The sequence below is a fragment of the Erithacus rubecula genome (genome assembly GCF_903797595.1).
Source record: "Erithacus rubecula genome assembly, chromosome: 2".
NCBI classification, from domain to species: Eukaryota; Metazoa; Chordata; class Aves; order Passeriformes; family Muscicapidae; genus Erithacus; species Erithacus rubecula.
Window position 1 is genome coordinate 77,116,094 of NC_136685.1, and position 16,951 is coordinate 77,133,044.

General features: G+C 39.7%; 1 protein-coding gene across 2 annotated transcripts; it reads left to right on the top strand.

Annotated features, from left to right (window-relative positions):
* Window positions 1-869: 869 nt before the first annotated feature.
* QPCT (glutaminyl-peptide cyclotransferase) lies at window positions 870-13,588 on the top strand. 2 transcript variants are annotated; one of them, XM_079327636.1, is made up of 7 exons: window positions 870-1,230; window positions 4,818-4,964; window positions 6,946-7,230; window positions 9,711-9,887; window positions 10,704-10,803; window positions 11,265-11,381; window positions 12,317-12,727. In XM_079327636.1, exons 1-7 carry the CDS (start codon window positions 910-912, stop codon window positions 12,460-12,462), a joined length of 1,293 nt encoding a protein of 430 aa, XP_079183762.1. In that variant the 5' UTR covers window positions 870-909; the 3' UTR covers window positions 12,463-12,727. The 2 variants fall into 2 exon arrangements, with proteins under 2 accessions (XP_079183762.1, XP_079183763.1); XM_079327637.1 differs by having other exon boundaries at window positions 872-1,230; window positions 6,946-7,227; window positions 12,317-13,588.
* The last annotated feature ends 3,363 nt before the right edge of the window (window positions 13,589-16,951 follow it).

A 16,951-nucleotide genomic window follows, 5' to 3' on the forward strand; every position in this document is an offset into this window, starting at 1 on the left:
GCTGCATCTGAAGTAAAGCTGTCACCACCAGAGATGTCATCTATGTGCTGGGTGGCAGATCCACCAAATTTTCTAGGAAACTTGTGAAATCTGGGTCAGCGATCTGCAAATCACAAATCGCTCCATTTCTCCAACATCACCCTTACTTGCAAGTAAGGATGTGCCTTTCCAGTACAAGGCTGATGAGCAGCAAAATGATTACTCCTGCTGCGTCCCTCCTTCAATTCTTCTTCTTTTTTTTAAAATTTGTTTTGAGATTAATCCTGAACTTTGAGAAATATGTAAAAATCAGAGATTTTAAATGGAGTATCTGTGATGCAGAATAGTCAGATGTTTTCTACAACATCCTCGAGCAAGAACGGCGATGTCAAACGACCTAAAGAAGACAACACGAGCTCAGAAACTCGTATCTTTGGTTTAATAATTTAAATTGGCGTACTGCAAAATACCGCCTCACCACAGATTTTGCTTCTTTGTTAGTAGATGGTACAATTACAGAAATTAAAACGCCCGAAGAGCGGATTTTCATTTTAGCAAGTATTGTTGTTTTAGGCCTAAAAGAGACCATAAGAAAAATGTATAAAAGAATAAATAAAACTCCTTGTCGATTCCGTGGGTCTTTGCAGCCACATCCTTCAGCAGTGCGGGCTCCGAGCTCCCAGCGGGAGCCTCCCCGGTGCCAGCGCAGCTGCCGGCGGCTCCCGGCGGGAGAGCCCGGGCCGTGCCGGAGCCTCCCCGGGGCCGGCAGATCACGCGGGGCCCGAGCCGCAGCCGTCCGGAGCTGCCCCTCGCCACACAAAACCAGCTTTCAGGGCAAAGCCGCAGCTCCGGCTTTTCCCACGGTGGGAATCACGAGTGCCTGCCCGCCCCGGGAGGAGGGAGGAGGGAGCGGGGCGGGGGCCGGGGGCGATGCAGCCCCTGCCTGGCACTGCTGACGCGCCAGGGGCCGGGCCGGGCTCGCAGGGAGCCGCCGCACAGACCGGCAGCGCTGCGGCTCCAGCAGCCAGCGCCGCTCCCGCCGCAGCCTCCTCCCTCCTTCCCTCCCTCCCTCCCTCCGTGCCGCTCCGTGCCGCTCCGTGCCGCCTCCTCCGCCGGCACAGCCCCGGCTCCGGGCGAGCGGAGGCAGGGATGGCCGGCATCGCCGCGGGGCTGCTCGGGGCGCTGTGCCTCGCCGCCTGCCTGCCCCCGGCGCTCGGCAGGGACGCCGGAGCGCAGTGGACCCTGGAGAAGGTGGGTTTGCCTTTCCCGGGCGCTTCTCGCCTCTCCCGGCGGGCAGGGGCAGCGGCGGGACAGCCCCATCCATCCTGTCCCGGCCGCCAACGGGAATGCGGGCTGGGGGCGCCCCTGGCGCGGCCCCGCAGGTGCGGGCGGGCGGGTGGCTTCTCTCTCAGCCCGAGCTTGGCGGCTGCACAGAGCAAATCTGCTTCACACGGTTGTCTTTGCATCTCTTGGGACCGGGCTGTAAGAGCGATAAGCTTTGTCAGCGGCAGTTACTGAATTTAACGGGAAACCCAAACGGAATAAGACGGATCAAAATGTGAAATTATATTCCTTATAGCATTCTACTGTACTCCAACTTTCATTGTGATTGCTGTGAGTTAGAGGACAGTGACTTAGTTTGAGAAGGTAAATAGCTCTTCCAGCAGTATGCACGTGTATCTAGGAAAAACAAGCAGGCATGGTGCTGATAGCCAGTACAAAATTGTTTTGAAAGATATAATGCTCTAATATGTAGTAGACCCATACTATATTGTGTCTAATTTAGAGTGGTGTGTGAACTAGTGAAAAAGGGAATCTTGAGATAAGGTTTAATTAAACAGTGGTAAGCTTTAAACCACAGATTTCTCAATGTAGCAGCTCTTAGTGTTCTCTTATGAAACATTAGCATAGTTTCCTTCATAAATAATTAAACCACATGAAACATAAGAGAGCATGAAACTGCAAATCACATTCGACTAAACACTTCAGGAATTTCCAAACAGAAAATATATTTCTAGGGCTCTTCCCCAAGTGTTTGTGGAAGAGCTGAAGTCAAAGTTCAGCAAGGAGCAACTGAATTGCACTAATCCAGTGCACCACTCTCTTCACCAATAGATCAGAGTCCAGCAGAAGCTGGAAAAATGAAGCTTCCCTCACACTTCCCCTTCACCATTCCCTTTCTCCTTAATTCTATTCAGCCTTCGTTCAGGGAAATGTTGGCTTGTTTGCTGGTTTGCTAATGACATACCATGTCATCCTGTTCTATTAATTGTATCTTACAACACATACATATATATGTGCACAGCTCACTATATAATATATATAGCTCGTGTATAGACTATATATCTGTAACATAATACATCTGTAATTACACACAGTACATGGTATGTACATATACAGTATATACATAAGAACATGTGGGGCTAACTCTTTAGTCACACTGGTCAGTGAGCAATCATGTAGCCCCAGTGCTCCTTTTTCAGCCCCCTTGAGCCCCAGCACTTCCCTCTTCAGTTGGGTCCATTCTGACCAGTCAGGCTCCTCTCCAGTGCTGTCAGCAGTGTCATCCAGCCACAGAACCATCCCATCTGAGCTCTCTGCTTGTGCACACACTAAGCAACAACAATGTCCTCATTCTCATCTAATTCTTGTCCTTCAACAACTTTTGTTCTTTCTCCCTGGAGGGACGTGTGAGCAGGAAATTCAAAGTACTACAGGTAAGCTGGGCTACTTGTAGAACCTGAAGCTTTGCAGGTTTATACAACAGGCTTAGTGACAACCCTGTCATGAATATATTGTTCTGCCTCCCTGTTGTGGCAAAATAGGGATTGACCAACACTGTAAAGAATGAGTCACTTACAAATCTTATTTTGCTTCTCTTTTATTTCATAACCGCTTTTGTAACTCCTCTCACTATCAATTTGAAGATATCTCCATTATTAGAAGTGGGAATTGATCCCTCTTTTCTGAAGAATCTCACTCTCCCCTTACAGCTTGCTCCTCCTAAACCGAACAGCTCCCTGACATTTTTTCTTGTCTCTGCCTCTTCTAGACTGTTTTACAACTTCCATGGTACAATTTCCAAACGTTCAAAAGTTCATCTTTATGTCAAATGAAATGCAATTTTTTTTAATCTATGTCTAAATTTGCTAGCATTAAAAATGTTAACTGCCCATCCTAAATTTTGGTGTCCTTACAGTCTTAAAATTCAGCTTTAAACACTGTATTAAAATTGGCAGAGTGAGATTCAGTGTCTTTGTGTCACCCCTCTGCTTAATCTCAGTGGTAAACCTAAGTAGAATTAGAGGAAAGGTTCACATGGTAATAAAGAGCTAGGAAACAAGAGAAGGTAGAATTAAATGTTTGCAGTGAAGCCTAGAAAATACTCATGCTCATACTTGCTTGCACAAACAAACAAAGTAGAAAAGAAGTCAAATAGTGAGGCAACCCCCATTTTTTAACAATATTCATCACCTAGGGTAATAAGATAACAGGTAATAAGATACCTGACTTTTGAGGTCAATTCACATGCTGATCAGGTAATGAGTTTTAAGTGCTATTTCAGACACGTGTGAAATGACACACATGAGTAGAAAAGGAGAGTGAATTATTTTTTGCTAACACATACAATGATAGGATTAGATTATAGGTATTTATGAAAATGTCAGTTTGATGCAGGAGCAGCCCAAAAGCAAGTCAGCTGTTAAACAATTTGAAGAAACAAAAAGAATAAAATTAAAAATACCATCATTCTACAGTATAAAGTATGATGTGCTCACGTTCCAGTTTCTCTCCTTTTGCACATCTCAGAAAGAATGACATGGACAAGATAAACTGAAGGACAGTGAGTCTGATCAGTCATGTAAGGCAGTTCTGAACAAAAAACAAGTCAACAAAGCAGTATTTTTCATCAGGAGAAAGACAGGAGTAGAGGGAAGACCCTGTGATATAAATGAGGAATGTATATGATAGTGCCTAGAATAGGAATCTATAAAAACAGTAGTGGCACAGGAGGATTCTGAGGAGACAGTTGCTAGAGACTGGATAGGTTCAAACCTGGTGTACATTTGAGATGTCCTTGGGAATGTCACCTGGCACTCAGCTACCACTCCAGAGCACTGCAAGGCTCTTGCCATCAGAGATGTGCATTTGCCAGCTACATAAGGATGTCTCAAGCACTCTGGGTCACCTGATACAGCCCCAAAGGCCTTCGCTTGGGCAAGAGAAAGGAAGTCACTGGGGTGGCAAGTCACATACTAGCAGGAGGTAGTCACTGCTGAGGTTCACCAAGCTGACAAATGCCCCAGCTAGCCCCAAAGGAGCCACAGCATCCTGTGCAGTCACACTCATTCTGCTGCTGTGGGCAGAGGCCACAATGACACAGCCCACTCCCTCTGGGAGTGAGTTACCTTAGGCATTTCTTTGCTTTTCTGCATCTTATAACATAAACACAGCATACAGCTAAATATTATTACTACTGGAAACAAAGCTTCTGGTGTTTGTCTCAACAGAAACCTCAGCTGAAGGTGGTGTGACTGCAGACATGACACGTAGAATTAAGATATTAGGAAACAGAGAACCCATTCATAGGTTCAGGTTTTACAGCTAGCTGGTAGGTAAAACTTTCTCCCATACTTTAAATACTAGCACATTTTGCATGGAAATGGAAGACAGAGAAGCCAATCTTTTCTGAGTGAAAAGGAATTTGTAAATTACTTTCTGTTGGGAGTAAATCAAAGTAGCACAATATACCATTTTAACTGTAATTCTGAAGAAAACAATAGTTAAAAAGGTCTAGTAATACTTACAGTGCTCTTTCTTCTCTCTACCTTCTACAGTATTCTCACCAACCAAGAATTTTAGATTCTGATGCTATTCAAAAAGTTGTGGCCAGCACAGATATTTCTGAAATGTGGGAGAATGATTTGCGCCCTATCCTGATAGAAAGATACCCGGGATCACAAGGAAATTACATCGTGCGGCAGGTAAGACAACACTCCCTGACAGCCTCTAAGAACGTTTTTATTACTGTTATTTATTATTATTATGTTAATATCTTTGGTGACCCCCACCAAAGAGACAGTCCCACTGAAGTGACAGTCATATTCCTTTCATTCATAGGATGAACCCTGTCATTGTTCATTTCTAGACCATTAGTGCCTACAGGACACAGCTTGCACATCAACTGGCATTATTTCCCTGGGCTCCAGAGAATCATAAAAAATAAGTCTTTTTATTTTAAAAAAATAATGTTTTAAATAAAAAAGTTTGCCCCAGGTTTGGCATCCAAAGTACAACACAATGGTTATCATTATCAATCTTCAGGACAGTGTCTGTGCTGGCTCTGGATCACATTAGCCCAGTGGGAGACAATGTCAGACAGTGGCACAGCTGAGTTCACTAAAGGCATTCACACAATCTCACTAGCCTTCATCTCCCCTTCAGGCACTGACTCAACAGCTCTAAGACAGCCTTAGCTGCAATAAATTTATTTGCTACTCTGCATCTGGTAGGTTGGGAAAATGCAGCCTTTTTATGCATTGTGTGTGTGTACATCTCTGTAGATTTAGTTTTGTGGTTTCTTTAGTGATACTCTGGAAGGCAGCCAAGTGAAAGGGGGAAAAGGAAGAAAAACAAAAAAACAGCTGAGCCTAGGCTAGAAAACCACAGCTCATGTTCAAAATAGGATCATCCTGTTACAAGGTAACATCATGTATTAAATTGGACCCTACATACCAAAGGAAAAAAATAAGAATTCTCTATTGTCAAAACACAATAATGGAGTTTAAAATGGATTACATTTCTTTGCTGAGACACAAAATCACCAGACTCCTTTAAGAGAAAAGGGAAAAAGTTGGGAACTTCATTCAGGCTTATATGGTCCCCTTAATCCTTAATAGACATCTTCACTCTGCATAATGATAGCTGATAGATCGGACAATGTTGTAAAAGCTTTCAGAGGGTAACCACAAACAAAATGGAAGTTTGTTCTAGCACTAAAATCTATGGCAATATTGTTGTTTTTTATCATTCCTACTGACTTCCCTAAGAGCAGAACAAGTCCTCAAAGCCTGTTTTCCCCTCAGAGGCTTTTCCTAATGTTTACTTAAAGAGAGAGGAATCTGCCTTGAAGAAGCTCTCTAGGGACCCATAAAAATAAGTTGCTCAACAGAGAAACAGAGATGTCCCTCTAATATGAATTAGCCAGAACTCTGGTTGAAATATAGCTGGGGTTGTTAGAGGTATTATCTTCAGGCAGGAAGGTAGCTAAAATGGATGATTTGCCTTATAGATTATCTTAATTCTTATCTTTACATGAGCTACACTTACAGAATTTCATTTTTAAAATTCTATTCTTAAATGTTTCATCCTTTCTTTAATTTAAAGAAATCTAACTCTCTGTTATGGCTTTGTAAACAATTTGTGCTACTCCAAAGGCAGATTTCTCACAGAAGCTTAAAAGCCCAACCACCTCAGACCAATCAACCAACCCAAACAGCTTTTTTTTCCCCCCTTATATTGATGTGGCATCTCTGTGTGGTAATTGTCTAAACAGCCACGACAAGGTCTCTGCAGCCAAATCTGTCTTCTAATTTAAGGACACATCTGAGTTAAGCTTTGAAGATGTTAACATTAAATCTGCTCTAATTACACCTGAAAAAGACATTGGCCTGAAAACTTCAGAGATCAAGATCTTAATGTGTCATAATTGGCAATAATTCAAAACACCTCCACACTCCAAAGAGAAGGGTCATAAGGAAGAAATAAAAAGCAAATGAGGCAGTCAAAGGCTTAGGTAGCAGTCATACAGTCATATTACATTTTTTTCTATAAAGTTTATCTTTTAAAACACCATAAACTTAGAGAAATAAGCTTAGGCGTTGCTATTAAATAGCTAATGCTAATTTGTCTGCAACATCTTTCTGAAGCAAGAAATATTAATCTGATTGTTTTTTATAATTGCAGCATATCAAGTACCGTCTTCAAACCTTACAGGCTGGTTGGGAAATTGAAGAAGATACATTTCAGAGACACACACCATATGGCTATAAAACATTTTCAAATATTATTGGCACTCTTGACCCCTCTGCAAAACGCCATCTCGTGCTTGCCTGCCACTACGACTCAAAATTCTTTGGACAGCAATGGCAGGGCAGAGTGTTTGTGGGAGCAACGGATTCAGCTGTGCCTTGTGCTATGATGTTGGAGCTGGCACGGGCCCTGGACAACAAGCTTCAGTTAATCAAGGTAGTTTTTTTGCTTAATTTTCATTTGCCTTTCCAACAGCAACAGGCCTCAGGGCATTTCCACATTCTTTTCCATAGCCTGCATGCTGGGTTCTCTGATTGCTGTGCTTGTAATAAATCTTCTGTTGACTCCAAGAACAAACAGAGATCTGTATCTATTACTCTGAAGTACATTATCACGTTAAAAATTCTTATAAAAAGGGCGGATATCTGAAAGTTATCTATATAAACATATATTATGTAAAAATAACAAATTATATATGAACAATAGATGTTTCATAGACTTGGAAAGGTACAATGCTATTTTCTATCTAAAAGGCACAGAACCTGACTCAAAAGTTCCTATCATATCCAGTAACATGAAGGGTCACTGATAAGTTTTGTTGCATTCTGAATCCTGCAGAAACCTCTCAGTTGCATTCTGCTTTGAGACACAGATTAACTAATTGTTGTGCAGAAGAGTCACACTCAGGTTTCAAGTTTTCAGAATTTCAAGTTTTTCAGTTTTTCTTTTTTATTTACAAACTTGAATAGTTTATTTATGAAAGAAGTATAATATTATCAGTCTGTGTTACCTATCCTACAAAAATCTGCTTCAAAGGGCTGCAATTGTTAGGCACAAAAATCTGTTGAGCCTTCAAACTCTTAAAGCTTGTAGGATTACAGATTTGTAGGATTACGTAGGATTCACGAGTGCCATCTACTGGCTCACTATTCACTATTTACAGAGAAATCATTCTCATACATTTACAGAGCTTTTACAGAAAAAGGTCTCTCAAATGTGAGAGATTCTATAAAGTGTCAGGAGCACACTCAGCTCAGGTATTACAGTCACTTGTCAATAGCAGTTTCCAGAAACTGATTTGGTGCCTTCTGATATGGGAATATTTAAGAATGAGAAGATTAAGACTATGCCAATATTTTAAATCACAAAACAAAACACTCCTGTAATATACAGGCTTTCATTCAGAAGCTTCATTTATAATAAATTCGACTGGTGATTATTTATGAAACAACCTGCAAATTGACTTTAAAGACTGGCATTTTTCACTACGAATACACTATTTTACAAAGAAAATTTATTTTTATAATTTAAGGTGACAGCACTCAATAAAAAGGCAACTCATTACTTTTCACAGTCCACCACTTGTACAGTCTGTTGACAAAATATACTTTGGGATCCCTCTGCTTAATACATTAGCTATTATATTTTAGCTCTGCTTATGGTAGCACAACAGACTTTACTATGTTTTCAGCTTTGACTTAAAACTGGGATTTTTATCTTGATGCTTCTCCAGTTATATAAAGTAAGTTTAAAATTAGTGGGCAAAGACATCTGTCTACATTAAAATGTGTTAAGCAGTAATAGTAATAATAACACAATTATTACTTTCTAAAACTCAAATAGCACTGATAGAGTTTCCTCCAGAATATAATGCAAAGTGACTGCTGCCCACAGAGCTCTGTCATGTGCAAAGGACAAAGGGCAGCAAACCACTGCCATTAGAGAAATCAATATACCACTGTGAGCACCATCAATACCATCTTGCCTGCGTGAATGACATTTTGTAGAAGCTTTTCACTATTTATATTGCATCAGCTCCAGCTGTTTGGGAGTTGCAGCCCATCTAGGACAGTGACCCCACCTTTTTAACCACATCATGCAATTTTGCTTGAAGTAGTGTTAATTCATAGAGGGGTTAAAATATTTATAGCAACTGTCAAGACCACAGTTCCCAAAACTGTTCATTTGGTGGAACCAGACTGGGATTCGCTGTGTGTGGATTATTAGGAAATTCTGACAGTTCAAACAAGGCTTCAGACAGTAGACTCCCTCTACATTGGAAAGAAATTTCATACAAATGTCTTTTTTGTGACATTAAACACATTTATCATATATATTCTCAGATGTTTAATGCTGTTATATTTTCGGTTGTTGAAAGGGGAAAACATATCTGACACACCCACTCTCTTGGCTTTGGTTCAGCATAAAGTTGCCTCAGTGACTGCAAATTCCCCTGAATGAAAAGAAGGGGCTCAAAGAACCATCAGCTTGTCAAACACTTAATTCACCTCCACTGATGCACAGCTGTAGCAATTACATTAATCCTTGTGATGCAATCAAATAATAATATTAGCACTCCCATCAGGTGTTGCTACTGACACATCTCCTCATGATTTGAGATAATGTTGCTGCTACCTGGTTTTGCAGGTCTCAACGCTCATGTCTTCCAAAATCAGAAATGAAACATTTATCCAGAACCTAAATTATATGAGACTGGAGCATGTGTCACTGTGTTAGATAAATAACAATTACCTTGACTGATCACTACCACTATTACACTGTAATAACAGCCAAAGGAAGGTTTGCATAGGGAACCTTGAAAAACACCCTTATTTGTGTTACCTATATAACTACTGTATTTGCTCTTTATTTAATGTTCTGGCAGAATCAGTGATTTTACTTTTAACTTCCTCCAACAGGGCAGCTCCACATCAAGGCCAGACCTTTCACTTCAGCTCATTTTTTTTGATGGTGAAGAAGCCTTTGTTCGGTGGTCCCCTTCCGATTCCCTCTACGGATCCCAGCACTTGGCTCAAAAAATGGCATCGACTCCACACCCACCTGGTTCAACAACCACAAACCAGCTGCAGGGCATAGTAAGTGGCTTTCACCTCCTCAATGAACAATTGCAAATGGTGTTTTAAAAATATCTAACTAGTAGGTAACTGGCCAAATTCCCACGATCACACTAAGTTAAAGGAAAAACCAGGCTTCTGGAAACATTATGAAATATGACAGAGAATTGGTAAGAGCTTTTCAGGAGATTAGACCTGCTGCATGCAAGTACAAGGAGTCAGAAATATCAAAATACACAATTCATTAGAATATAAACTAGGACACCCACCTTCTTCAGGAAAAGATAATTCAAAGTGATAAGAACACAAACAGTATTGGCCTATGGACAAATCTCCCCTAGTTCAGTACTAAGCTACACCAACCTCTGTTTTCCTTTGATTCCTACTGACATTATGGTTGTCTGTTCCCTTCTACTTTCCCTGTTTACTGCTGAGGCACTTCTGTCACTGCTCCTTGTGACTCATAAAATGTCTTTCCCTTGACAGCCTTCGTTGTTCTCAGGGGAAGAGCAATTTCCTCTTCTTTCTCCCCACCTACTGTCGTTTTTCTTTTAAAGAGATACGACACAAAGATTGCACACTAAGCTGGGAAACCTGATTTTGCCTGAGGAACAGAGGCATAGCCTATCTTTCCCCTCCTTGGAAAGACAGCAAAATGTATCAGATTGCAATCAGGTTCTGCTAGTGAATTCTTCTCAGGCATGATGGTAGAAAAGTCAGATCTTTGGCCAGGGCTAGCAAAGACCTTCTCATGACCTACACAGGAAACCAAGAGTTTCATTGCTGCTGATGATGTTGTAGGAAAGCATTCTGTACTAAAGATTCTTTCTTCTCTAGGACCTGTTTGTACTACTGGATTTAATTGGTGCACCAAACCCAGTCTTTCCCAATTATTTTCAAAACACTCTTCGATGGTTTCAGAGGCTTCAAGCAATTGGTAAGCAGAAGGATATGGGCTTGGAATTAATTTCAAAATCTAGTGAGTAGTTTCTGAATGTATTAAGCCCTGTAAATCAGATTTTTAGATTATCTGGTTTACAGTAATAATCTTTGATCATATAAATGTGAAATCTTAAACCATTATGAAGACTTTGATACTTATTTATTAAAACAACTGAGGATGACTCAGATATTTGTAAGCAACAAAACATTCTATTACCGATTGTCACTCTGTGACACTTGGCAACTGCTTCACTTCTGTGTTTTTGTTTTCACAACAGTAAAATGATGGTAATAGCACCAATCCTGAGGTCTTCCAAGTATTAAACAAATGCAAAAGACAGTCACCACTGCCTTTTTCTTCTCTGATGGAAAAAGGGAGAGGAAAAAATAATTCAAAAGTGCTAACATGCCTCATTGTCCAGAAATTGTAATAATCACTTTCATTGTGCATTACAGAGAAAAAGCTACACAACATGAATCTGCTGAAGAGTCACCGTGCTGAAATTCAGTATTTCCAGAGTACTTTACATCGAGGCTTGGTTGAAGATGATCATGTTCCATTTTTATTAAGAGGTACCAGAAATTCTTATATTTTGAAGTATATGTTCTGTAAGAAATACATTATCTAGTAAATGAGCAAGTGCATATGCTCCTGCTTGTCAAGCTTATCTGCCCCAACTTGAGGCTTCTGAATCCAGCTTTAGAGCTTTGATACAGCATCAAATGAAAAAAAATTACTCCTTAGTGGTATGCAGCTGAAAAATCAGAGAAAGAGCAGAAAAACAGGAAAGAGGCCGATTAAAAAAAAAATGCTCCTCCCTAAAAGCAATCAGGAAGCAGAGGATTGATTTAACTCCTCTTTTACCTAAAAGTTGCAATACATATAGGTGGCTTGATGTGTGTATATATAGATATATATATATATATTTACACACACACATCTATATACAGTGATACAGTCATTTGAAGTGGAATTTCCTTTATCTGAGGGCAACACTGTCTCTGTTTTACAGAGTAAAAATAAGACACCCTATTTTTACCATTTACATACAGAAGTAAAACAATGCTTCAAACATGTTGTCTTTACACTTTCACAAAAACATGGTAATCAGTTTTCTGTTTGAGGAGCTGCAGTGATTTCTCTGTCCTTCTGTAGCTCCTAAACACACAATGCAAAGAATCTCAAAAAAAAAAAAAAAACCCAAACAAACCCCCAACAAGTAGCTACAGATTACTAAAAAAGAAAAAAAAAAAAAAAAGAAAAAAGAAAAGAGGGAAAAGTATTCAAAAGAAAGGAGGGTGTCAGCTTTACACAACACACTCTTTAATGATGGGATGCAGTCACAAGCATCAAAACAAGAGAAGATAAAAGGAAGCTGCAGTGACACACCCTATAAAGGAAGCTTATTGAGTAGTTACCTGACTCTGTTGCTAAATGGTGAAGTATCAGTTGGTTTAACAGAACTTCTCCAATATTTCTTCTCCAAATTTCATTTTCCTTTTTATAGGGGTTTCAGTCCTGCATCTGATCCCATCCCCTTTTCCTGCAGTATGGCATACCATGAAGGACACAGAAGAAAACCTTGACCAAGCCACTATTGACAATCTCAACAAAATCCTGCAAGTGTTTGTACTGGAATATCTCAATCTGTGACAGACAAAACATCAACAAATTGCACTCCATTCTCACTACTGTCTGCCCACCTTCACACTTGCTATTTAACTGCATTGGAGAGTACCGAGGTGGAGAAAGATGTAATAGCTCTTGCTAGACTGATTATTGATTGACCTGTTCCTGGCCCATTGGTCCATTAGCCAAGTAAAACACCATTAAATAAGAATTAGTTCAGCCTAGAAAGAATTTTATCTTTCCATGTTTTATCTCTGAATAAAAAATCCTCCAGAATTTCTCCAGATTATCACTGGGGTTTTTTTGTCACTTATGATGATCCTAGGAGGGAATGCCTCATGACTTAATTGAATGATATAGTTTTTACAAGCTGTGGCCAACTTTTGCAGTGTTTAGCTATGGAAAAGTACACCATGTTATCAAAAGAGACAAAAAGCACACCATAGCAGACTTCTACTGTGGGCTGAACTAAATCACCTCATGCTGATATCAGCTGCTAGAACTCCTCAGCTGCTAGAACTCCTCAGCTGCTAGAACTCCTCTTTGGTGCCCTCCTTCTTCCCCTACAAAGGTGCCTGCAAGGGTTTTTCTCTGCAGACAGCTTACCACCAGAAAACAGAGCAATAACCCCAATTTAGTTTTGCCCCTATCATTCGTTGGATACTTTTTGATGGGGAAGGGTGGTGGGGGGTGATGGCATCAGGAAGGTATGTGAGAGTTTCCCTGTGCTCTGACTGCAACAGAGGAGATATAAACAAAAGATCAGGTGGTGTGTGGGAGCAGTGACCCAGTACACACCATTCAGGCACCTGAGAATCATTTGCAATTTGACCCAAAAAACCTCCAAACTACCACCCACCTCCTGTTTTTAATACAGACTACAAGAAAAATAATCATACCAGGAAAGTGATCACATTAGAAACTATAGTTTATCTAAATACAATTTTAAAGGCGAAGTGCTATCAAAAACAAATGCTATTAAAAGCAAGACAACAGTTTAGGCACCAAAAAGATACCAATTTAACAACCCTTTTACATTCCTTACTGGAATTATTGAGTAGATTTAGTGTAACACTGGCAAATAGAAAACCTGGAATGAGATCAATGAAAGCCAGAAGAACAATATTCAACAGCTACTGACAGAATTATGGTTTCCACTGGTGAGAAAAGGAAGAGACCATTCTAAGAAAAAAATTAAAATATCTAGCTCATAGAAGATTAATTGAAAGAAAAAAAGTCAGCATTTTACTGCTCCAATCTTCTTCCCTACAAAGTTGTATGCTGAGCAAAGAGATTTAAAAAGCAGGTAAGCAATGCAGTTGAAGGCATGTCAGATTTGGACTGTATTTTACCATTTTTCTAATGCAAATATTTTGGAGCCTAAGACAGTATTTACATCTATATCATAAAGTTCTAACAGAAATAGGTATTTACATCAATGAAAATTTGTAAAATTTTACTATTACAGGATATCCTGAAAATTAAATTTAATCTGATTTTGGTAGCTCAAGATGGAACAAAAGGATTTTGTGTCTTGCTATCACTTTAGCATTGGTGAGAAACATTTGTCTTACTTGCAACTTCTGAAATAGAATACTTTGAAAATTCTAAAAAAATTAGATGTCTTGATTTTCAGGTATAACTGTACATGTGTGTAAATATATCAAAGCTTCTTGAACTCTTTGAATCATATTCTCTTCTACTTCAGCCCATGAGAAAATAGTCTAAAAAACTACATTAAATATTCTGAAGCTTGAATACTTTGAGCAGTATGAGGCACCTTCCATACCCTCCTAAATGGTGAAGAAAGGTAACAGAATGGCTAAATTTAGAAATATTAAACTTGTATTCATGTGGCTGATTTGTTTCAGTGAACCCTTGTGATACTTCATATTTTGCAGAAACCTCTGAAAAATGCAGTAAACATTTGCAGTGTGAACTGCTACTCTGCCTGAGAATTTGGAAGTTAACTTAAAACATGCTTCATTGTGAAATGTTGGATCAGAGGGTTGTTATAACTGGGAAAAGCCTGGGTTTTAAAAATCTCTATTAAGACTTAGCTGAAACCATAATTTAACCATGTGGTACACCAAATCATGGCAATTTTATTACTGCTTGAGAATGCAGCTCTTGAGTTATGTTTACTCAGTCCAAGGAAATGAGATACCAGTTGCTGCAGTATGATTCAATATTTCTCAAAATGTGAAGAAAACATGAAAAGGCTTGCTTTGTTTTTTGTTTTTTTTTTTTTTTTCTTACCACCATGACTTTTGTGTTTGGGAGTTATTTTGTTACAGGAAAAAAGGGTCATCTCCTAACTGGATGCTAGCCCTGGAAAAGTTTACTTAAAGAGGGAAGGGTCATCATCTTAGCAATTTATATGCTCCATCATTCATTTAAAAAATTGCTGGAAGGAAAACTTACATCAACCCAGTAACCACATGAATCCAAGAATCTAAGCTCTCAAAAGCACAAGAAGTAGTCATTAAGGTAGACATAGTACAGGGTGGGTTCTCATTGCTACTAAGGCAGGGGGAGAAAAAGCAGGTAGGACAAAGTCAAAGCTATTTCATAAAATGCCCAGAAAACAAATATACAAGTGAATAGATAGGGACTGGTATCTCTTCTAGTCCCAATTTCAACACTGAATATGACTAAATATCCAGATCCATTGGATCTGGACAAGCACAGGACAGATAATCACGTCAGAATTAAGAGAGAGGCTTTGTGTTGAAGAACCTGTGGCCAGATAGCTTCTCCTTCCCTGCTGGATGGTGGCAGCAAGGGTTAATGTAATCAGCAGAATTGCTGCACAGGTTCTCTCCTTGCAAAGGATTTGTCCCATCTCAGTCAAGGGGAAGGGAATAAAAATCAGTTTACCAGCCACAAAAGGCTTTGTGTGCCAAAGGTGTCTGTGGTTACCACCTGGGTTAAGGGAATGCAGAACAGAATGAACTCAAGAGCCATCACTCAACATGTAAAGCTGAAAACCTCCCATGTATTATGGTAGTTATTTGTCTTGCAAGAGGTGCTCTGGCTCCTTCTGTACCAGGACAAGGCAGCTTCTCACAAGAATCTGAAGATAATAATGGTACATGCCCCTCAAACTCTCTAAATCTGGATGCATTTACCCACAGGTGATGTCATCCTGTGCAATCACAGCTGGAACAACTTTAGGGAGTAACAAACCTCTGGCAGACAGAAATGACAGCAAGTACCAGTCCTCTTTTCTCTCTAGCTGGGACAGCATTAGGAATGAAAATTATATAAACTATCAATTCTTATTCACTATATACTAAATAAGCATTTAGACTGTGACGACTTAACAGCAAAATACAGTTAGAAAAGGCAAAATGTATTAAAAAACCCAAGGACCCAATCTACACTGATAGTAGACCTAGCAAAACAGTTCTGAAGTTTGACACACCTGCTAATTGAGACTGAAGTATCACCCCAGAGCATCAAAGTTAAACAAAATACATAGAAAGATAACTATAAAACCTTGTACAGAAATTACCACTTTTTCCTTGCCATTTACAAATTACACTGATTTTATTTTCCTCATATAAAAGGAGACATTTTACTCTGTGCCGATTTAACAAATATTCTTAATATATTCATAACAAAAAAGCAGCTAAAAAGCTGTTCTACTATCTAAAAGAATATTTATCATCTGCACATATGATATATATTGTAAACAATCATTCCAAAAAACATTTTTGTTGAAGTGATTATATTGCACTCCAAATTCTGGGATTCTCACCCTCCCTTCTGATTTTCAATCAGAGATCCGCTTCATTTTTTAATAAAATGGAGATTTAATTTTCTACTGAAAACAAGTAAGCATGCATTCAATATAATACAATGTACTGAAAATATCAGAAAAAGGGCATGTGTTTGATTATGAAACTGGAGTAAGGAACAATTATTAACCAGGCCACACAAAAGTAGTGTATTGTAAACATTCTGCTGGCTCTAAGGTGTTGCAGATGCTGTAGAAAGTGCAGTTTAGTTCAGCACCCAAGAGGTACAGATAATCTGTTCAAGTGTTCTGTACTTCAGTGAATTTCCATGCAGCAATGGCACATGTAATAGACTCACAGAAAGACAGGATAATGGACCAGAGGTGATTACTGAGTCAATACTGACCTCATAGAAACAGAGCCAATCGTTGAACTTCATTGCAATCTTTAATGAAAGTTTTCCAGGTCATTACATTTTCTAACAGAGCAAGGAAATTTTCCCTCTCGCTGCAAATGAAGTACAGAACCAGATTCCCTATTTGTAGCTTACATGGACAGCATCCCAGTGGCAGTCTGGACACTACCCTCAGCCTGAAACATCCCCAAAAGTTACATCTCCATCATGCAGAATGTCACCTTGCTTTTGCAAGGATGACTCCCTCCTCCAAGCGCTGGCTCAAGAAACACGGTCATGGAGGGGGGGGGGGAAAAGGAAAGAGAAGGAATGCAATGTTCTTACACAGAAAAATAAATCCTCAGCCAGTGAAGAG